The sequence below is a fragment of the Lactuca virosa genome, chromosome 5 (assembly GCF_052849685.1).
Source record: "Lactuca virosa cultivar CGN04683 chromosome 5, Lactuca_virosa_CGN04683_v6, whole genome shotgun sequence".
NCBI lineage: Eukaryota > Viridiplantae > Streptophyta > Magnoliopsida > Asterales > Asteraceae > Lactuca > Lactuca virosa.
This window is the reverse complement of record NC_136430.1, coordinates 310,634,464-310,657,519: the sequence shown is the minus strand read 5'-3', so window position 1 is coordinate 310,657,519 and position 23,056 is coordinate 310,634,464. Positions and strand designations below refer to the sequence as shown.

The 23,056-nt window shown below is 36.6% G+C and overlaps 2 protein-coding genes across 2 annotated transcripts; both read left to right on the top strand.

The window, feature by feature from the left end:
* Nucleotides 1-6,673: 6,673 nt before the first annotated feature.
* LOC145113071 (calmodulin-lysine N-methyltransferase-like) lies at nucleotides 6,674-8,257 on the top strand. The gene is made up of 4 exons (XM_079049172.1): nucleotides 6,674-6,896; nucleotides 6,969-7,106; nucleotides 7,196-7,256; nucleotides 8,164-8,257. Exons 1-4 carry the CDS (start codon nucleotides 6,674-6,676, stop codon nucleotides 8,255-8,257), a joined length of 516 nt encoding a protein of 171 aa, XP_078905298.1.
* A 1,968-nt stretch (nucleotides 8,258-10,225) lies between these two features.
* On the top strand, nucleotides 10,226-13,887 carry LOC145115325 (uncharacterized). The gene is made up of 7 exons (XM_079051599.1): nucleotides 10,226-10,384; nucleotides 10,480-11,608; nucleotides 11,766-11,920; nucleotides 12,008-12,212; nucleotides 12,431-12,659; nucleotides 13,014-13,140; nucleotides 13,532-13,887. The coding sequence occupies exons 2-7, from the start codon at nucleotides 10,579-10,581 to the stop codon at nucleotides 13,772-13,774; spliced, it is 1,989 nt and encodes a 662-aa protein (XP_078907725.1). The 5' UTR covers nucleotides 10,226-10,384; nucleotides 10,480-10,578; the 3' UTR covers nucleotides 13,775-13,887.
* Nucleotides 13,888-23,056: the final 9,169 nt, after the last annotated feature.

The following is a 23,056-nucleotide window of genomic DNA, read 5'->3' as shown; positions in this document are numbered from 1 at the left end:
CTCCCTCTCCCTGGCAATCATAGACTCCAGGGCCGGGCAGGCTGAGTAGTTGACATGCTCCCGAATATCAGCTCTCAACATATCATGATAGCGGGTCTTCCGCATCTCTTCATCCCCTGCACACTGAGGTATCAACAAGGCCCTCTCTCGGAACTTGGTGGTGATCTCCGCCACTGTCTCCGTAGTCTGTCTCATGTCAAGAAACTCCCTGGCCAGCTGCTGAAGCTCCACAGCTGGCGCAAACTCCGCCCTAAACCTAGTCACAAAGCCCGACCAAGTCATAGCTTCGATGGTTGGGGCTCCCAGTAAGTCACCAACCGACTCCCACCAATCCCTAGCCCTGTCTCTCAAACAACCCGCAACAAAGCGAACCTTCGACCCCTCCGGGTAGAAGCTCGTCAACTGCGCAGACTGGATGTCTGCGATCCATCTCCTGGAAGCAATGGGGTCCTTCACCCTGTGAAAGTCTGGCGCACCACTCCCCCCTGAAGTCCTTGAAGGACAGTGTGTGCTTCCCTGACTGGCTGGACGCCAAGTCACTACTGAATGCCCGGAGGCGATCCTCCATCAGCTCAACAATCCCTTCCTTGATCGACCCGAAAATGATCGGGGTCGACTCAAGGGTACCTCTCGTGATCTCAGACGCGATGAACTCGCGTAGCCCGTCATCAACCTGCTCGGATCCCGCACCCGAGTCTGATCCTGATCCTGATCCAGACCCTGAACCTCCTGCTCCATGACGCGTAACCACCATCCTGACATAAACATCAGGGTCATACATACTCTCGAGAGGTCTCACACACTCTCCAAGTTCCTTGGTTCCATCTTAGCCCTCCTTGATTCGAGTATGGATCCACTGCTTCCAGTAGTACGAGCCCATACTACCTTCCACATATATCCATACTTTTCTCAAGGATTGCTTCGACTTCACCAAGTCCCTTTTACTAATACTGCTTTCCAAACTAACCTCATCCTAGGCTTGTCCTAGGCCACTCTCCGACATACTCTCTGCCATCAGCTGCACAAGGAGTCCCTACCATCCTTCCCTAACTAGCTTGCGAATACTATTACATGTCCGCTTACTAGTTAGTTAAAGCTAGCTAGAACCCCTATAAGCACAAAGCAAGCACCATTCGTGCATCGAGTAACCATAACCAAGCATAACCTAATCAGGCCATCATACTGCTGACTAACCAGCCCTAGCATATAGCTCCATAAGCTCATAAAATAGGCATATAAGATCCTTAGCCCTAGTCTAGCATGCAGTTCTCATAATCATATCATATAACATAACATATCATGTATGGGTATCTTGGGGAAAACTTACTTGAACTCGGCCGGTCGCACGCATCACACACCTTGTTCTTTCTCAAAACTCATTATTTTAAATTCTAGAAAACTATTTTTCTTGTAAAAATCTTCCAAGCCCTCGATTTGAGTCCAGACACCCCCGAAGGTGTGCCCGAATCCCTCAAATCAAGGCTCTGATACCAACTTGTAACATCCCAAAATTGAGACCCAGAATTTTTTGTTTAATTATATTACTTACAAAAATAGTTTACGGAAAACATCATTATTATCATTTCAAAACATCAAGTCACAAATCACAAGTCTCAAAAACCATAACATCAAATAGTAAAACGTCAGAGTACAATCCCAGGGTTCTCAAGCGGAAATCATGTGTGTGCGATGAGCTGCTACCCTGTCGGCTCCTTCCCTTAGCTGAAGAGGTACCTGAAACCCAAAACTAAAAACTGTAAGCACGAAGCTGAGTGAGTTCCCCCATCATACCACATACCATACAACATACATACTGCCGGGCAATTCTGGGGTGCCCAACCTACCCATGTCAAGCCATTCTCGGGTGCTGACCTACCCATGTCAAGTCATTATGGGGTGCTGACCTACCCGTGTCAGGCCATTCTGGGGTGCCTGCCTACCCTCCGGTCTATCTCACCCGGTCACGGGGACTATTTCACCCATACTACTACTACCACATAATGTCATATCATAATCATGTTGTCAAACATATCTATGGTGTTCGACCTATCCTTCACCACATCCCTACCTACCCACACCACCCCACTCCCAAGCCCACCCTCACACACACACACACACCAACCCCTACAAACACACACACACACACATACACCCATCCCTAACCAAACCCCTACAAACACACACACACACCTACAAACACACATCGACCCCCACCCCCACAAAGACACACACACACACCCCTACAAACTCACACCCACACCCACCCCCACCCTCACCCCCCACAAACACACATACACCCACTCAACACCTGTAACATCCCAAAATTGAGACCCAAAATTTTTTGTTTAATTATATTATTTATAAAAATAGTTTACGGAAAACATCGTTATTATCATTTCAAAACATCAAGTCACAAATCACAAGTCTCAAAAACCATAACATCAAATAGTAAAACATCAGAGTACAATCCCAGGGTTCTCAAGCGGAAATCATGTGTGTGCGATGCGTTGCTACCTTGCCGGCTCCTTCCCTTAGCTGAAGAGGTACCTGAAACCCAAAACTAAAAATTGTAAGCACGAAGCTTAGTGAGTTCCCCCATCATACCACATACCATACAACATACATATTGCCGGGCAATTCTGGGGTGCCCAACCTACCCATGTCAAGCCATTCTCGGGTGCTGACCTACCCATGCCGAGTCATTATGGGGTGCTGACCTACCCGTGTCAGGCCATTCTAGGGTGCCTGCCTACCCTCCGGTCTATCTCACCCGGTCACGGGGACTATTTCACCCATACTACTACTACCACATAATGACATATCATAATCATGTTGTCAAACATATCTAGGGTGTTCGACCTATCCTTCGGCCCTAACGACCGAATCGGGGGACTATCCCCCCTACTACCACTATCACATAGAACATATCATACTGGCACATAGAACACATCAAGCAATAACAAACCAGACAATTATCACAAAGACAATCATCTTAACTGTAATCAACTACTAGTGGGTCAGCCTTGGTGCCTTTGACCCACTTCTACTGGAAGGTAACTCACCTCAATGTCGTGTAGTATCTGCACTGTCCTTGGCGTGAAAATCGACTCTCCTCGACTCCTAAATTATCAATTCATACTCATGACCCTTACAAGGGTCACTCAAGTCCAAGTCAAAGCCAAAGTCAAAACCCTGGTCAAAGTCAACTTTTGGTCAAAGTCAACATCTGGTTGACCAGACTCGCCGAGTTGGTCCACCAACTCGTCGAGTCCCCACGTCCACAAAATGCCACAATCCCGTCCCTACTCGTCGAGTCTAGCAAGAGCTCGACGAGTTCGCCTTCAACAACACATTAGACTATCTTCAACCGACTCGCCGAGTTCGTCCTTGAACTCGTCGAGTTCATCTTCATCCATATGAAGGTGTTCAATCTATGACTCGCCGAGTTCTTACTTGAACTCGTCGAGTCCGTCTTCATGCAGTTGAGACATTGCCTTGAACTCACCGAGTTTCTTCTTGAACTCGTCGAGTCCTTTGATCTTCAAGTCCATCACAGACCCCTAACAGGCTGAATGTTCCTTCCACTCAATCAAAGGCCATTTCCAGAAAACATTTGGGGGAAAACGCGACCGACTCGCCGAGTTACCCAAGCGACTCGCCGAGTCCCTCTTTGTCCAAAACTATTCAGTCGATTATAATGGGTCTTAATGCATCAAAGCCATAGATATGACCTCCTAGGGTCCATTTTATACGTAAAGTTCCAATCTTGACGTCCATGCATGGGGGTTTTTGGCTCAAAATCCATAAAAAGAGGTATATAAGAAGCATGGGTGTCCCATGGCCATAAAGTTGGCACCTTTATGCCATGGGAACCCTCAATGGTTTTAGATCTGAAGTGTAACTCCAAACACACTCACAAAATCCGACTATAACTTCACAACTCATAAAAAGGGGTAGAAAATAGCCCCAAAACAAGATCTAAGAGATAAATGGTCAAGGTTCAAGCTTTTTACCTTGAATGAACTGAGAATGAAGCAAAACCTCTTAACCCACAAGCTTCCACTTGAACTCCCAAGCTTCCTCCTTCTCTTCCAACTTCAAATGCACACAAAAGTCACCAAAAAGCTCAAAAGAGGCTTAGGGTTCGAGTTAGGGCTTTCTCTGGGTTGGGAGGAACAATGGAGGATGTGTTGGGGCGTTATAAGTTGTTTAAATAGGGTGCAAACCCCAAATATTAGGGTTTCATCCATACAGCTTCTACTCGTCGAGTCGGTCTCCTGACTCGTCGAGTAGATCATTAAACTTCGGGGTAAATATCGAGTCTACTCGACGAGTTGGGCCTCCAACTCGCCGAGTCCCAGAGCAAAACATAAACTTACTTGAATTTAACTACGTACCAGGAACCGGGTGTTACAACATCACTACCACAATCACCGACCTACCATCACCACTACCCCCATCACCAGCACCACCACCGTCGCCATCACCACCACTGCCACTATTGTCGCCGCCACCACCACCGTCTGTCATCACCACCACCGTCACCAACCCGTTGCCACTGCCATAACCACCACCACCGTCACCACCCCACTGCCACTGCCACTACCACAACCACCACCACCGTCGCCATCAACGACACCACTGCCGCCACCACCATCTTATCGAGTTGTTCTGTACTTCCTGTTTGTTTTTAAGTTATTTGACATGCTTTTTCGCAAGAGATAATAACACAAGTCACTTGAAGTAAATACATTACTTATAACACAAAAGGTATGTAGAAACCAATTTAATTAAAACCATGGAATTATTACGCTATTTAGTATTTATTTAATATTTAATTGGGGACAATCTAAAACCAACAATTTACAAACAAGGACAACATGAAGCAATGCTCAAATATAATGAAAGCTAGCGAGCAATAAAAATGAGACAAATATCCTGTTTGAATCGCTTCACAAGAACGTTGAATTATCATAAGGAAATCGATCATATTCAAGAGAGAATTAGAATTAGTGAACTTTAGATATATGCACAAGGCCTAATTGTTTTAAGGGCCTATTTTTTTCTACTATCTACGGTAAACAAAATTGAGTCAGGGCCAAATACAAAGGATAGTCCAGACCAACTCCTCTAATCATGATCCTAATTTTTTTACTATATGCGGAAATCAATTAATATATATATATATATATATATATATATATATATATATATATATATATATATATATATATATATATATATATATATATATATATAGAGAGAGAGAGAGAGAGAGAGAGGCTTTCCCACATTCAATAGATAGTTTAACAACTTATTTAAATATAGTCCATGATATATGTTATGTTTATAGGTCACAATTATTTTATACATTAGTTTATTTTTTTTGAATTTTTTTAGATTGTCATCTTTGACAAACTAAAAATTAGCTTATAATATATTTTTCTTTAAAATGGGTACCCATAAAGTGTTTCAACAAGCTTATTAAGATTTTGTAAAATACTCTTAAATATACTCTTTATTAGTTCCAAAAAAACTTAATTTCTATATTCTATTTTATGTTATTTTACATATTTTAGCCAACTTATTAACTGGTTTTTACCAAACATCAGGTTTATCAGCTTTTTAGCTAATCCTCCAAGCATATCCTAAATCACAATATTTGTTTGCATCATTTGAGTTTTTAAGAACAACTAACTCATAAAAACGCTACTCTACTCCTAAATCTACATTTTCCGTCCCAAACGAGGCTTGAAACCTCAACATTTGGTTGGTGGACATTTATCCATCAACTCTTGTTAACTATTGATAAGGCTAGGCCACCATAAGGTTTCATAATTTACTTCTTCTATAAACATTGTTGACGAAAATATTATTTCTTCAGTAAAAACCAGTGTTGCAAATATCGGTCTAGGCGACTGATTAATCGGCGCCTAGGCGCTTGGCGGTCCTTCCCCGATAAAGTTTATAGCTAATTGGCCTCTATAATTGGACGAGGTCAAAGCCAGTCAAAGGCGGAGATAATCGGGTCTAGGCGCTCTTATCGGTCAACTGGTCAACGTAAATTGAAAAACTTTTGAGGGAAAATTTGTCAATTGCTAGGGTTCCTTACGATTTTGCCATTTCATCGCATTCAGTCTAACTTTCGTTTTTGAAATTAGCTCTTTCATCTCAAGGAACGAATGGAAGAATGAAGTGAACGCCGACGTCATCTGCTCCTCCTCCGACGCCATCTTCTTCTTCTTCCATTCACGTCGTCTCAGTATGCTTCGAAGCACATTCGTCTTGTTTTGTCACACATCTTCTTCTGCTTCCAAGCACATCATCGCCTTCTGAAGCTTCTAAGCACATGGGAACGGTAGAAAGGTATCGTCTTTAGGGTGGGGAATCCTTCGACGAGCCCTAATTCCCTCTAGTTCGTTCACTGGTTCAGGTAAGATCCAAATCTGGCACACATTTTGACCTACAAATGAGATATGAGTTGATTCTAAGTTATGAATTTGACCAAGCAAGTTAAGAAAGATCTGATGTTGATTATAGATTCCTTTTCTGTTTAAAAATTAACTTGATTCCTGCTCTCCGTTCGTATAATGGTATTGTGTACGGTATTCAAACGCCGATGATTTCTTATGCTTATTGAATGCTGAAATCCCAGACGTGATTTAGAAAATTGATGATAGCGATTACAGAAAAGCTCGTATTCTCTTATGAAAGTGTTGTGCAGATGAGCAAACTGAAAAAAGGTATCAAGCGTTTTTTCAGAAAAGCGAATCAAGGGGTCAGCTTGATACCTTTCCAGTTAGTTGATAACACTAAGCTTGAGCATAAAGAAGTGATTTCCCCTTCATTGCCAAAGGCCACAGAAGCTTGTGTGTGCTATACATTGCCCAATCACAGTTAGTTAATCCTTTAGTAAGATTCCTTTAACTCATTCTTGTTGTATTTCTTTAGGTTTAACTTCTTTACAGAAAAAGAGAGATTTTTTCTTCATATACGATCATTGCTAACTTATATAATCCAATGCAGTCAGAGAGTGGACAATCGTGCAAACCTTGATGATTTTAAGATATGTAACACATATGGCATTGACAACACAGGCCTTGTTTGTAAGTTTTCTTCACGCTCAAAAGATAAGTTCCCATAATAAATACTAAGGTCTTCACTTTTAATGTGCATATAATTTCTTATCTAACAGGTTATTGGCCATCAAAGGAAGTCCTTGCTTATTATTGTTTATCACAACTCAACTTGTTCAGGTTTATTTATAAGTTTAGTCTATGGTTTCTTCAGTTTCTTCTTACAATTATCATTACCTTTTAGTTTATACCTAGTAATGTATTTAAGAAGTAGTAGATTCTTCTTACAATTATCATTACCTTTTAGTTTATAACTAGTAATGTATTTAAGAAGTAGTAGAAAGTAAATTGTTACATGTTGACCAGGAACTTAGGAATATTTAAGTTGACAAACCACAATAGTCAGGGGCAAAGCCATAGCCATGCTAAACAAAGATAAGCAAAACCATATTATACGTGACACGCATATAAAAATAAATAACCAAGATTTTTTTAAACTAATGGAAATTCAAATAATTAATAACGTATTATGTTTCCCGACTTAGACGTAGGAAACGTGCATAAAAATAAGCACGAAAAGGTAAAAAAGTTACGTTGAAACGTAGACGGACTCGAATTTATACCGACACACATATATATATATATATATATATATATATATATATATATATATATATATATATTAAATCAATGGACTATAGTTATAAACTTATGCCGAAACAATTTTAGAAACGTTGACCACCTCTAATTTATATCGACACATACGAAAGGTTACAAAATCATAGGGTTGTAACTGTCGGAAATTCAGATTATATAAAATAAAAGTTTAGAAAATAAAAGGGGTGAAATTGACATTTTCCAACGCTTGAATAATGGTTGAAAATATCATTCTATAAAGTATAAGGATGGTAGTAATAGAAACATAACCCGGGGGGCTTAAATTGCCAAAAGTAAAAAAGAAGAATGTTATAGGATTGAAAATGGAAAATAAAGAAGGTGGAAGGGAACGAAAAGAAAAATGAAGGCCGCCGACGTTCCTAGTTAGAAGATATATAATTACACCCGCATACTAAACCTACTAATTCAGGTGTAAGAGAGTGATTGAACTTGGATCAGGATACGACTTAGCTGGCTTGCTTATTGCACTTACTTTCGGAATGATAATTTGTTGTAGTTGTTAAACTTGTTATTAAACTTTTATGATTATTTACTATATTATTTGGATTAAAGTTGGATTTATTAATTTTCAAACATTTTTCTTAATAGTTAATGGTCCTCGATTAATCCTTTGACCCCAGTCCACCGTCGAGTTACCGTCAAACATTTTTTACAACCTTGGTAAATACGTAATATCAAAACATATGTTGTATTATATAACCTCTTTGTCTTCTTCCCCAAACTTGGTTATAAATACCAAATTATGTGTTGTTTGCGAATACTTAGTGAGTTTATTCGCAAGCTATCTTCTAAAATCGTTTATATGTAAAGTATGTTTGTTTGAAATAAATTTTCAGCCTATAGTGGGATAACTCGTGGGAAAACATATTATCACTACTTTGCCGCTTTTTATTCACAAGTTGTATGTTTGTTTTGTAATAAAATAACTTAGGAGTTGTTTGGTAAGCTCAAAATGAAACCATTCATAGGTCACATCTAACCTTGTTAGCGTTCAGTACGTTTGATATATACGCTGGGGAAAATGACTTACGTGCCCAACGAAGTTTCCAAACCGTTCAAAAAAACTCAATCATGTTTTGTATGTTCAAGAAAACCTAATGAACTTAATATTTTTTCTAAAAAGCTCAACTAAGTTACACTTTTGTTCAATTATGTGGAAGTTAAAGAAAAGAAACAGATGACGTGGCTTATTACCGTATCGGGAAAATGACTTGTAAGACCAACGAAATTTCCAAACTGTTAAAAAAACCTCAATCATGTTTTGTCTGTTCAAAAAATCCCAACGAACTTAATCTTTTGAACAGACAAAACATGATTGAATTTTTTTTGAACGGTTTGGAAACTGCGTTAGGCTTGTAAGTCATTTTTCCCTAAACTCTGAACAAATCAAAAGTCTTGAAATTGTCTATGAACAATTAAACAATTTCACTTTCTCTAAAGAGTAAATTACACGGATGAAAAAGACCTTTCATTTTACCATTTTTTTTATTTGGTCGTTTTAGGCTTTAATAATTTTTTCCGAAAAAACTTGTCAAATGTGAGATTTTTTCTGAAAAACTAAAAATTGATGGTTTTTATCCGGAAAAAAATTAAAAGACTAGTGTTTCTTTGGCAAAAAACGTTGGCTTTTTTGAATTTTTTTTTTTAATTATTTTTCAGAAAAAAATAAAATAAAATAAAAGTTTAATTGGAAAAAATATAATATATTAACCCTTAAAAAATAAAAATAATATACCATGGAAGACGTGACTTACGAGCTCAACGAAGTTTCCAAACCGTTCAAAAAAACTCAATCATGTTTTGTATGTTCAAGAAAACCCAATGAACTTAACATTTTGTCTAAAAAACTCAACTAAGTTACACTTTTGTTCAATTATCTGGAAGTTAAAGAAAAGAAACAGATGACATGGCTTATTACCATATCGGGAAAATGACTTGTAAGACCAACGAAATTTCCAAACCGTTAAAAAAACTTTAATCATGTTTTGTCTGTTCAAAAAATGTCAACGAACTTAATCTTTTGAACAGACAAAACATGATTCAGTTTTTTTTGAACGGTTTGGGAACTTCAGTAGGCTTGTAAGTCATTTCCCTAAACTCTGAACGAATCAAAAGTCTTGAAATTGTCTATGAACGATTAAACAATTTCACTTTCTCTAAAGAGTAAATTACAAGGATGAAAAAGACCTTTCATTTTACCATTTTTTATTTGGTCGTCTTAGGCTTTAATATTTTTTTCCGAAAAAACTTATCAAATGTGAGATTTTTTCTGAAAAACTAAAAATTGATGGTTTTTATCTGGAAAAAAAATTAAAAGACTAGGGTTTCTTTGGCAAAAAACGTTGGCTTTTTTTGAAAAAAAAAATTAAATTATTTTTCAGAAAAAATAAAATTAAATAAAAGTTTAATTGGAAAAAATCATAATATATTAACCCTTAAAAAATAAAAATAATATACCATGGAAGACGTGCTAAGCAGTCGGCAAGAAAAATGTCAACTCTTTGCGCGGCAATTCACAATCCACGAAGTCTTCTGGAGTACCAATTGACGATGCTCAACTTTCAATTGTCGAATTAAAAACAATGATAGAGCAATTCCATTGAAAATCCTATGACGCACATTCCCGAAAGGTACAACAGCGAAAATAATTCTTGATTTGCGTAGTAATTTGGGGAGAAACAATATCGATCTGTATGTGTTTGACTAGGAATAAGAATGCTTTCAGGCCATGTCCCTAACGCTTATCTGTAACTACGATCACATATTTGAGAATCCCTTCCAGTTAAAGTCCTAGTTCGTATCTACCGTCTTCTTTCCTACCGGTATGGATGCTGAATCATCCTCGTCCTTAGAGCTGCCACATCAGTGCCGTCAATTTACGATTTCCGAGATTCACTCCGCAACCCAAAACTTTGATTATTCACTGGTAATCGGGCGAGGGGGGTTCGGCATAGTGTACAAAGGAACCATCACTAATGGGGAAACTCATTTGGTTGCCGCCATTAAGCGCCTAGACTCAACCTCCAATCAAGGAGCAGCAGAGTTCTGGAATGAAGTACAAATGCTTTCTAAGTTAAGGCACTGTCACTTGGTGTCTTTGATTGGTTACTGCAATGATGGGCAAGAGATGATCCTTGTTTACGAATATATGCCCCATGGAACCCTTGAAGATCATCTTCACAAATTTCAGAGTCCTTTACCTTGGGTCAGACGACTCAAAATATGTATAGGAGCGGCTCGCGGACTAGATTACCTTCACAATGGTACGGGTATTAAGCATGGAATTATACATCGCGATGTGAAAAGCTCAAATATATTGTTAGATGACAGCTGGGCTGCTAAGGTGTCAGATTTTGGGTTGTCCAAACTAGGTCCCATAAATCAACCCTCCACTTATGTTAACACTTTTGTTAAAGGCACTTTTGGATACCTGGATCCAGACTACTATGCAAGCGGTAGGCTGACAAGAAAGTCTGATGTGTATGCCTTTGGGGTAGTGCTATTTGAAGTCCTGAGTGGAAAACAAGCGGTGGATAGTAGTCTTGATGAGGAGCATTGGGGTTTAGTAAATTGGGCTCAAGAATCTATGAAAGAAGGAAGGCTAAAGCAAATCGTTGAGTATAGTATAAGGGGGAGAATCTTGCCTAAATGTTTGAAGGACTTTGGACGGATTGCAGATCGGTGTTTGCATAGCAATCCAAAGCAACGACCTACAATGGCAGAGGTTGTCTTCTGTCTTGAGTCTATATTAGCTTTACAGGAGAAAGCCAATCACACATTGCAACCTTCAGGCTTGGGAATATTTGGTAATAAGGTGTCAGGGCTTCTGTCTTGGTCCAATGGTGAAAAATCTGGTATTATGTTCACTTCTGGTTTCTTTGTTACTTTCACATTCATATGCCTTATTTGTGTACAAAACATAAAAGATAGACCTGTTCTGTTGAATATTATATTCTACAATACCATACAATGTTTCTTTCTTGTTCGTTATTAACATATTTTTATTTGTAGGTTGGAGTAAAAGATCTTTGGAGTTATTCTTTGATACTATTGGAGTTGGAAACAAAATATTACGTAGGTTTGAGTTTGGAACTATCAATGTCGCAACTGAGAACTTCTCTGAGGATAATAAAATTTCACGATGGGGTGATGGGTTTATGTACAAGGTATACATAGTCACGTATCATAACAAATGACATTATATTCAGGTTTCCATAGGCTGCAATAAGCTTCAACTTAGTTTCTCTTTTCAGGGAAGGCTAAAAAATGGACAAGGAGTATCAATCGCCAGACATGATTTTGATTCCAGATTCCAAGATTTTAAAATTTTAGTGGCATTACTCGTAAAACTTGAACATGAGAATTTGCTTCAGTTGCTTGGATATTCCGTTGAAGGGACACAAGTATTCCTTGTCTATGAATTTTCACTATATGAAAGTCTAGATCGCGTGCTATTTGGTATAAATTTTATTTTTTTCAAGCGTACATCTCATACTTATGTCATGGATGTTCAACATATATAGGGCTGATTGCATCCTCTTCAGAACTCGTGATGGAGTTTAAGAGAAAGCGATCAGTACAATTTACCTTATTTTTTCTAAACTTCATACTTGAATGAGAGATTCTAAGATGAGATTAAACTTGACAAGCATGTGCTCTGCGATATGTTTTTGTAGATCCTGAAGGTATTCTTTTGGACTGGAATAAGCGAAAAACAATAATACTGGCTGTTGCTAGGTTACTTCTTTACTTACACCAGAATGATGTCATACATGGTAATGTCACACTTGGAATCATTCTTTTAGATGAAAGTTTTGATCCCAAAATTTCAGATTTTGGGCTTGTGAGAAGTTTACTGGTAGACGAGATTAATTGTGTCGAAGTGAATCCAATACGTGAGACCTTGTAAGTACACATCCATTCATTAGTTTTTATCTCATGCTCTGGAGTGAGCTTTTCAGATGTTCTTAAAATGGACTGATTTGTCATATAACCTTCAACATTAATTGTTTGTAAATCTAAAAGCATCAGAAATGGACTAATTCGTCATATAACTCTCAACATTGAAAAGGATATATGACTCGGTTTTAGTTCATATAAGTGCAAAAATATTTTTAACCCAACACATAATTGAATGGAGGTGACATTTAGAAATGTATTGTAGGACATTCGAGATACATGTGTGTTTGTGGTCTCTTTTTTCTTATCAAAATTTGGATGATTTGTAGTTATGGTCTAAGCTAATACCTTATGTGACAGTTTATACATCACACCAGAAGTACATCAGTCTAATCGTGTGTCAACTAAGGCTGATGTGTACAAATTTGGTGTCTTGATTTTGGAAACCATGACTGGGCGTAATATACGCCGGCTCACAAGAAAAACTGTAAGTATGATAACCGATGATCAGAGTCTATATGATTTGAGAATTGTACTTCTATGATATCATTCACGCCCTATATATTCTAAAAAAACATATACTGGTTTTTTAAGATCAATCCCTTCGTATAATTTGAGGCGTATTTTCATCAGCAACCTTTTTCCATTTGTAACTTTGAGTGATTACTGATCTCTGACAAAGGTTTCAATCATGGGAAAGAGAAATGTTATATGTTCGTGTTTAACTTTTTTAAGGAGATATTTAAACGGGCTGCATGTAATGAATGAAGTATGAAGTACAAAGATGAAAATGAATTCCAAATGTACTTATATTGAGTATGTTAATACGCCCTTCTTTTAGTGGGAGTATAATTATAGAAATGTGAATTTTTTTGTAGGTTTGGAAAGATTGGTGGGAAGGAAAATCTCATTATATAATTGATCATAGAATTCATGCCAATTTCAGCGTTACAGCAAGATTTATCCTCATTGGACTGCTGTGTATTGCAAAAGTTGCAAACAGACCAACAATGGAGGAAGTTGTTGCCATGCTGACCAACAAGAATCTCCCTATAGGAAAACTACCTATGCCAACATGGATTATAGAAAATGATTTAGATGATACAACAGATGCCCCATAAATATTACTCTGATGACTATGATTCTGGGGCAGTTGTCAGTTGAGGACTTTATAGCTATTTATATAACACTTGAATCTATCATTCCCATGATCAAATGTATTATAGATCTGTAATTTTTTTTTGTATGTTCAACAAAAGCCTTATTTTGTTTGTGATAATACTATGAGTTCATCATCATCGTAGCAAAACCTAGCTTCATCCTAATTGTCATTTGTTTGGATGAATAAAGGAAACCATGAGTATTAATACTTATTGTGACAAAATCAAACAGCTAAATGATCAGTTGAAATCTATTAGTGATGTTCCCGACTCTGATTCGGTAATCCATACTTTCATAAAAAGGTAAGGCAGTTACTTGTTAAATCTGCCAAAAGCATGGTCACGAAGCTTCGGTTTGTTACCATTATCGAGGGTTTCCTCTCCGTGGTGGTGGACTGTGGTGTTTCTCACGGTGGTCAAAATCACAATTCCAGTGTTGGCTATCGTGGTGGTCGGTCCTTCCCCAACAATCGTGATGGCGGATTTCGCGGTGGTCGTGACAGAGGACAGCTCCTTAGCGGTTTTCAGCGACTCTCTTGGCAAACCGACGGCAGCAGCAATGCTTTTGGTGCAGGTGGCAGTGGGGCTGCGTTAATGGCAGCTCCTGTAATACCCCACGGCAAGCGGCGACGCCCTATACTTCTTGGACTTGGTGGGAAATTTTACGCTTCTCAAGTCTCAACTACCAAATGGGCCATTGGGTTTTCTAATTCACCAAACGATGCTATTGGACCGCATAATGGGCAAATTTTGTCAAATTACTCGGAAAATGGTGTGATGCATAATTTTGGGCTTGATCACTCAGCTGCCTGGGCTACTAATCAGCGTTGTTGGTCCGGATTTGACTTGAGCTGCGCATCCATGGATCCGGACCGATTTCGGGCTGGTCTCAAAACAGTCCCATTTTTATGGAGTCTATCTCGACATTAAATTCTATTTAAAATAATACACTAACATTTAATAAAAGAAAAAAAAGGAAAAAAAATTGAATAATGTGTGATTAAAAATTATGTAATTGAATCAAAAATGACATCTTTATAAATTATGGATTTCTTTTTTGAGACCGGTCTTGTGTTGGTCCTGAAACGGTTCGGTCTTGTAACAACGTAAATTTTAAAACAATTTTTCATTTTTCAAACATAATAAAACTCATATAATATTCTTAAAATCTCATGTATCAAATGTCATCACAAAAAAACATATCCCAGAATCTCAACACATAATCCTCTGCTAGTGTGTACAAATCATGCCGGCACCTTCCCGCGATCCTCGTTGGTACCTGAAACACATATCACATAACACGGTAAGCAACCACTTGGGTTGTGGTGATTTGGTAAGGCATGTGGAAGATATGGTGGATAACCTATTGACCCATGTTCAAATCCTGGCACCACTCAGCTCTTGTGGCCATGGAGGTTCGCCTGCAGTGACTCCAGGGCATGAGGCAAAGCCTCATGTTTGCAGCGGGGGATTAGTCGGTGCGCGAAAGCTGGCCCGGAAACCCTCGTTAGGGAAGTTCCCTTTCCAAAAAAAAATAATAAATAACACGGTAAGCATAAATGCTTAGTAAGTTCCCCAAAATACCACATACAACACAAAAGCCACTTGAGGCTATAACTCGGTATGACCCTCCGGTCAATGTGTCTCAGCGGGACCCTCCGGTCTCGTAGCTCGTTGGACCCTCTGGTTCGGTCTAGCTCGTTGGACCCTCTGGTCCGGTCTAAATCGTAGGACCCTCCAGTCCGGTCTATATAACACATAACATACATATATCACAATGCACATAAACTCAAACATACACATAACACATAAGACCCTCCAGTCTACACATAGTTACCACTCTAGGTAATGTATAGTGAGAAGACTCACCTCGGGTAATCTCGGAAAGTCTCGAATTCGAATAACTGATCTAGCCTCCGCCTAATCACGTAAAGTAATTATCTCTAATTAATACGGATCTCAAAGGCTAGGCTAGTCCCTCTCTATATTCTCTTAGAAGGGGAAAAGACCATTTTACCCCTCCAATGGTCCATTGTCCAAATGTTGACCAAACCCTAAAAGTCAACCCCAGTCAACGGTCCAACTTTGACCAGACTCGTCAAGTGCACTCGGGTGACTCGGCGAGTCCATGCGTGTCCTCTGAATCCTCCTAAGGCCTCACTCGACTCGTCGAGTTAACCTTTCTCTCGACGGGTTACCACCGATCACGAATCGTGGTGCAACACGATCCGACTCGTCGAGTCCTCTCATGGACTCGACGAGTTTCTTCCATGAGAATGCTCAAACGACCTTCTGAGGTCAGATCTGTTTCTCTAACCTATAGATCTGACCTTTTAACACCCAAAAGTCACGTAAAGGTCTGAACTTTACGTTCATGCATCGCACATATGGCTCTATTTGAAGAAATAGCTCTAAAAATGGAGCCCTAGGCTCAATATTCTCATGTAACAGCATAAAGCTTGGTTGTTGGGACACTCTGGACCTCTCAAGGTCCAGATCTAAAGTCTATTTCTTAATGGGACTTCACATGCTCCATATTCCAACTAAAGAAAGGGTAAAGAAACCCTAGATTCAAGAGATCTACATTAAACACGAAAATAGTCATGGATTCATACCTCATCAGCAATCTTTGGTGAAGTAATGGTAGGTCTGAGCTCCTCAATCAGCCTAGCTTGAATCCCCTCTCTTCTTCTTGCAAGAATGCACTAAAGATGATGCAATTAGCTCCTTCCCTCACTCTCTATGCTCTCTGGTTCGATAGGGTTTCTCAAGTGGGTGTGTGGCCGCAATGAGGGACATAAGGACCCTTAAATATGGCACATGCCCGAAGATTTAGGGTTTCTGTCCACAGTGCTAACTCGTCGAGTCGACTCGCCGACTCGTCGAGTCCATTCATTAATCCTAGTCAGCAGTCGCGATCCTACTCGACGAGTTTAGGCGTCAACTCGTCGAGTCCCTCTCCTTGACTCAAAAATAAATACTTAATTTATGATACTTGGAATCCGAATGTTACATGTCTATTTTGGGACCGGTCTCGAAACAGTCCTTTTTTTCTTTGGACTGGTCTTTTTTCGGTCAAGTATTTTTCGATCCGGTCTTGTTTTAGACTAGTCCCGTCTTGTCTTTTTTGGATCCAGTCGTCCGAGACTGGTCTTTTTATATATGTCTAGATTTAACCAACAAAATTTTGGTCGTCGTCTTCACACCGATTATCTAGCACAATCATGTAATTTCTCTTTTTTTATACATGCACTACTATTGACTCGTGGATTCTAGATTTCGGTCGTACTTCACACATGACACATGACACATCTTTAGTTGAAGAGGGAAACTTTTTATTTTTCTTTTTGTATCTTTATCTTTACGATTGATTGTACCTTATGTCTTGATTGCATACATTCCACCACGAGTTATTAGTGTTCACACCTTTTTTCACTCATATTGTCCTTGTGGTAAGGTTGAGGTGTGGTCCGATTGATTAAATAATTTACAAAATAATATAAATAATTTTGAAAAATAAAAAAAATAAAAATAAAAACATAGATGGTGACAATATGATTTTTTATATATAACATGTATAAAAATCACAACAAAAACAATGTAAGGATGGTACAAATGGGGAAAAATGATAGGGAGGACTCTAAAAAATATTTTTAATAATATTATTTAACTTACTTAAAAATAATAATAACTAGTAAAAAACCCGCGGTTACGCCGCTTTTGGGGTAATATGGGAAAAATGGACAAATTTAAAAGATATGTGTTGAATGTGTAAATCGCCACAAATAGGGGAGAAAGTTGACAACCCCTAAAATTAGATGCCAAAAATGTACAACAACCAAAAGAAGGGACATCGGTGGAGAAATTCCAAAAATGTTGTGGCAATAATGTAAAAGTTGCCCAAGTTGGGAAAATATGTGACAAAAGTCTAAAGAAGGTTTTTTGTGTTTTTTTTTGTCAATATGTAAAAGTTTTTACTGCATGGACGAAAAGTGTCAAAGTCACTAAATATTTGTGGCAAGAACACCAAAATGTAAAATTTTCTACTGTAAGGATGAAAAATGTCAAAGTCGCTAAAGATTTGTGGCAAAAACCTAAAGACACAAAAAGTTAATCAAAACGCAAAAATGTAAAAGTTTTCACTTCAAAGATGAAAAGTGTCAAATTCACCAAAGATTTGTGACAAAAACTTAAAAACACAAAAGTTACTATTCCTAAGGTCCTTTAGATTTAATATATATATATATATATATATATATATATATATATATATATATATATATATATATATATATATACACACACACACTAGCCGTCTACCCGCGCAAAGCGGCGGGTGGCGAATACTTTTCTTCAACAAGAAAGATGAGAGGTGATCATATGCTTAACTTTCTTTTCTTTCTTGATATTGTCATCGAATAAATAGGTCTAAGAATGGATGTGTTTGTTGTTTCTGTGTTTGTTGAGGTTGTCATGCAATCGCATCTTTATTATTCTGATTTCCTTGTTGGTGTCGATAGAACAGAGATATGAGTTGATTGGTTTTTATTTGTGTTTATGTACTTTGTCTATAACCAATGTGACATAGATGAATAGAGAGTATAGTATCCCATACTACTTTGATGTTAATTACATCTAATCCATTTGTTGCTTAAAGAAACGTATCATAGGGTAGAAATTTGGAATTTATTTTCGTTTTTTCACATTTATGGTTTTGTTTTTGTTTATAATGATTTAATACATATTTGTTCATGATGTATATTATAGTTAATAAGATAATCAAATGTAGTATATTATCATCCTTTTTCTTGCTTTTGTTAACTTTTACTCACCAAATGATATCCTTTTTCTTGCTTTTGTTAACTTTCACTCACCAAAGGATATACTTTCCCATTGTTGTTTCATTATCATAAAATTCATAACGTTTTGGGAAGGTTTTTGGTGTGACAACCAAAGAAAAAAAATTATTTTGTGTCACACGTTCACAAGTAAAGAAGCCAATCCATTTTAAATCGGAAATGACAGTTGACATATTTGAATGTTATAATTAAGTGTAATGGAACAAAAAGTTAGTCTTGAGAGAAAATTAGATTGTTAGATCACTATAACTTCACCAAACAAGCATCATGTCCACTGGCAAAATGGATGGGGTTCACATATAAAAACTTAAAAAGTCAACAAACCAAGCACATCCTTGGTGTTCTATAATAACACCCTTCACCAGTGGACACATCCCAAACATGAGTTCTAATTATCCCATTTTATAAAGAGTTGTGAAATAAATAACTGAACCACAAATATATAATAGTAAGTTGCTATTTTTTGCCACCTAACCTTAATTGTCATTATATGTAATTATCCAATTAAAATTAATACAACTCTCCTTATTTACAATTGTTTTGAAAAAAAAAATTGTTTGATCGTCTTCTCACCATTCATAAGTCGTAAAGCATCCGGAACATTAGGGGATGCATTGTCAAATACTGAAGAGCACCGATCAAAGACTTTTAAGTGTTTCCAATTATAGTGGAAGTGGATTTCAAAATAGCCCAAGAACTTGAATTGATGGTGGTGTACTGAGATTTCAACTTTTAATCTCAATAACATGTCAAGAGAAAGAGATATAAAAATAGTGTCATTAGACGATGGAATCAGTTGGACAGAGGATGAAATTTAGAGAAGAAACAGAGATGAGGAACAAAAGAAATACAACTTAAAAAAGGGAGAAAGACGCCCACAAAGGGTGGGGTGGAAGATATGATTTCTTTTTGTTTTTCCCCTATCTTGGATCTATTTTACCCTATAACATTACCCCTGCATTTCAACATCATTTATAATCAACATGGAGCCTTTAAAAGCATAGATGAACCTCCAATCCTACAAAATACCAAATAATATTCCATCATTTAATGCAACACACTTGCCTTTTGATGTAAAAAAAAGTAAGTTTATAAAATTAATTTGTTGAAAACAGTAAGTTAAATGGTAATAGCAAACAAACTGATCAATTTAAAAGATCATATGTTTGACCATATAATGGAATAATAATCCAACAAATTACAGAAAGGTCAACTACCTTCACCTTGTAACCGTTTTTGATGACTTAGTAGCTCGAGGTCTTCTTCCATGATCAACTGCATATCTTTCTCCATTTACTCGCGCAATGAAGGGACGCAAAAAGAAATTATTGTAAGAATTTAACTGGATATGGTGTCTAATCAGCTGAGTAGGTATGGTGTTAACGAAATGAAATATTCATTAAGCCATGAAGGGTAGTGTAATTTAATTTATTTTTCTAGTTTTTGTTTTCTAAATGTAAAAATTATATATATTTAATCCCTTTTTTCTGTTAATCTTTCAATTTCTATATTGGTTTATGCTATTAAAAACACTCCACCTTCCATTAAGAGTATATGAATCCAGTTGTTGAGTAAGGTAAAGATATGAGAGACCCACCAAAGGAATTACTGGATCTCTACAACCTTTTTTTTTGTAAACGTTTAATGTATTATTATATTACTAAAAGATCGCTATAGAAATGGTAAATAACTGATGAAATTAGAACCCCAGATTAGTGCCTCTCAAAACAACAAGTAACCCAACTACAATAGAACAATTGGACATCACACAAGTAAATAAAATAAGATTTATAGTCAAAGAGTTATCAACAAACACAAGGAAATTAAAACCCACCATTGTCTATAAATGATGAGAATTGAATAAATTAAAACATTCTCTTGCATTCGAATACAAATGGAATTTTACATATCTAAAATGGTAAATATTTGATGAAATACTTTAATTACAAACAATAAATGTAATGTAATTAATTCACTCATTAATATGTACTATATTTTATTAATCCAATAGGGGAGTCGGGACAAAAGTCATACCATTTTGATGTGATTACTAAAAGTTTTAGTTATGCAATAAACTAACCACCTTATTTATCTTTGATAAATTCTAATTGTTTTCTTAATTTCAGGTCAAGAAACCGAGGAATTATCTATTTAAAATTTTTAACCAACAAGATTATATAGAAGATCCAAAACAGATAAAGCAACCATAAGCAGAACCTCAATCTAATAAAAAAAATAATATAATCTAGTTTGGTATGCATTCACTTTAAGGGTATTAGCATATTGAAAGTGCTCATTGATTCCCATTAAACTTACAACATTAAAACTGACACATGTTTTAACTGTACTTTTGAGTCCATAGAGCTTAACCTATGAGGTGCTTCACCATGGAAGTCTACTCCTATAAAATACTGCAAGATACAAATAATAGAATTAAAAAATCAATTGAATCCATGATAAGAGAATAAATAGCCTACAATTACCAAGAAATCAACTCACCATTTTTTTATAAATATTTGTTGCATAACCCGAGAGGCATTGCATTAAAACCTAAGAACAAGCAGTGGTTTTAACGGATTCAAACAAAACATAAATGTAATAGAACTGGAGGCAAGTGAAATAGAGATAAATCTTACCTGTTTGACAAGGTTTCAATGGATTCCAACAAAATATAAATGTAACAGAACTTGAAGGAAGAGAAAAGGGGTAAATCTCCAATATACTTTAGATATTAATGTTTCTGCCAAAAAAACCCAAAAAAATCAACAACCCCATCTTCATCTTCCATAGAAATTGGCTTTTTGGAAGTAACAAATCAATTTCTTAAGGAGCAAATAAAACCAAAATATGATTTTTCTTCAAAGTTCATTATGCTATAAATTTTAGGGAAAAAAAACCTTAACTAAAACATTAATAAAAGCAACCCTAAACTCGAAATCGAAACATTCATGAGGTTAATGAGGACAAAATCATCCTCGGAAATAAGAAAATAAACACAGTCGATACTACGAAGTGTGGGCATCTGAAACTGTAAATCAGCAAAAAATCCAACCATTTTAATGAAATATATACATATTTAATGGATGAAAAATAAAAAATTGGTTTGAGTAAGTGAAATTACAGTCCGCAATACGAAGGTGAAACTTACAGACACAGTCGACATTTCCAAGAGCAAAATAAAAGGACATCATGTTTAGTGAAACTTGAATCACCTGAACTGACCAAAAGTTAAATCCCTAAAAAAGAAAACCAAAATTGATCACAAAAAATCGTAAAGTACATTGATTTTGACATAGTGTTATTAGAAAACCACAGGAGCAAAGAGAAGAGACAAACCATTCATTGAAATCGCCTGACACCGTAGATGCCTTAGTTTATGCTGCTATGATGCTTCATTGCATCGGTGATTCCTAGTTGTTGTGGCGGTCTTCTGCGGTGATGATAGTGGTTGTGAAGGTTTCGTGTGGTGGTGAATAGTTGGTTCCGGCGACGATAACAGGTGGTGGTCGTGTTGTAATAGGGTTTATAGAGAAAAGCGAGGGAGAGAATGGCAAAGTGAGAGAGCGTCTATCTAGGATCTAGTTTGGGCAAGATGTGAGGAAAAGGACAAACACAGTATGCGTTAATTTTCTTTGGACCATAAGATGTTTGTACATTTTGCTAAAAATATGGTACCTCTTAAAATTCAAGAAATATCCAATATGTTTTATAGAATAGTAAAGATATATATATATATATATATATATATATATATATATATATATATATATATATATAACAACAACAACAATAATAATAATAATAATAATAAAATACTAAAAAGAAAATAAATAAGAAAAAAAACTAAAGGACAAAAAAAACCATCACATAAGATGGGTGCACTAGTAATTTGGGATGTATAAAAGGTTTCCAAAAATATAAATTAATTCTAATAATAGACATCAACGGACATAAGTTTGTAATGTAGCTAGCGTTGCAAAACATCACATTTAGCTGTCTATTTTCTATCACATTTTGCTAGCGTTGCAAAACAACGGACATAAGGTTTCCAAAAAAACCATCACATTTAGCTGTTTATTTTCTATCACTTACGTTCCTGATTTTTTAATGTTGTTTCAAAAACCGTTTGTAATTAAAAAATTGGTTTACAACATAGTTGATGTATCGGATAATTAATAAAAAATATATATTTTATTACGATTACTTAATTTATTATTAATATTCTTGTTCTTGTTCTTCTTCTACTAATAATAATAATAATAATATAAATGAGACAAAAAGATAAAACACAAAAAAACTCAAAAAGTAAACAAAGTAACTAAATAAACAAAATAACAAAATCACAAAAGTGGTGCACCAAGTAATTACTAGTGTATAAAGAATT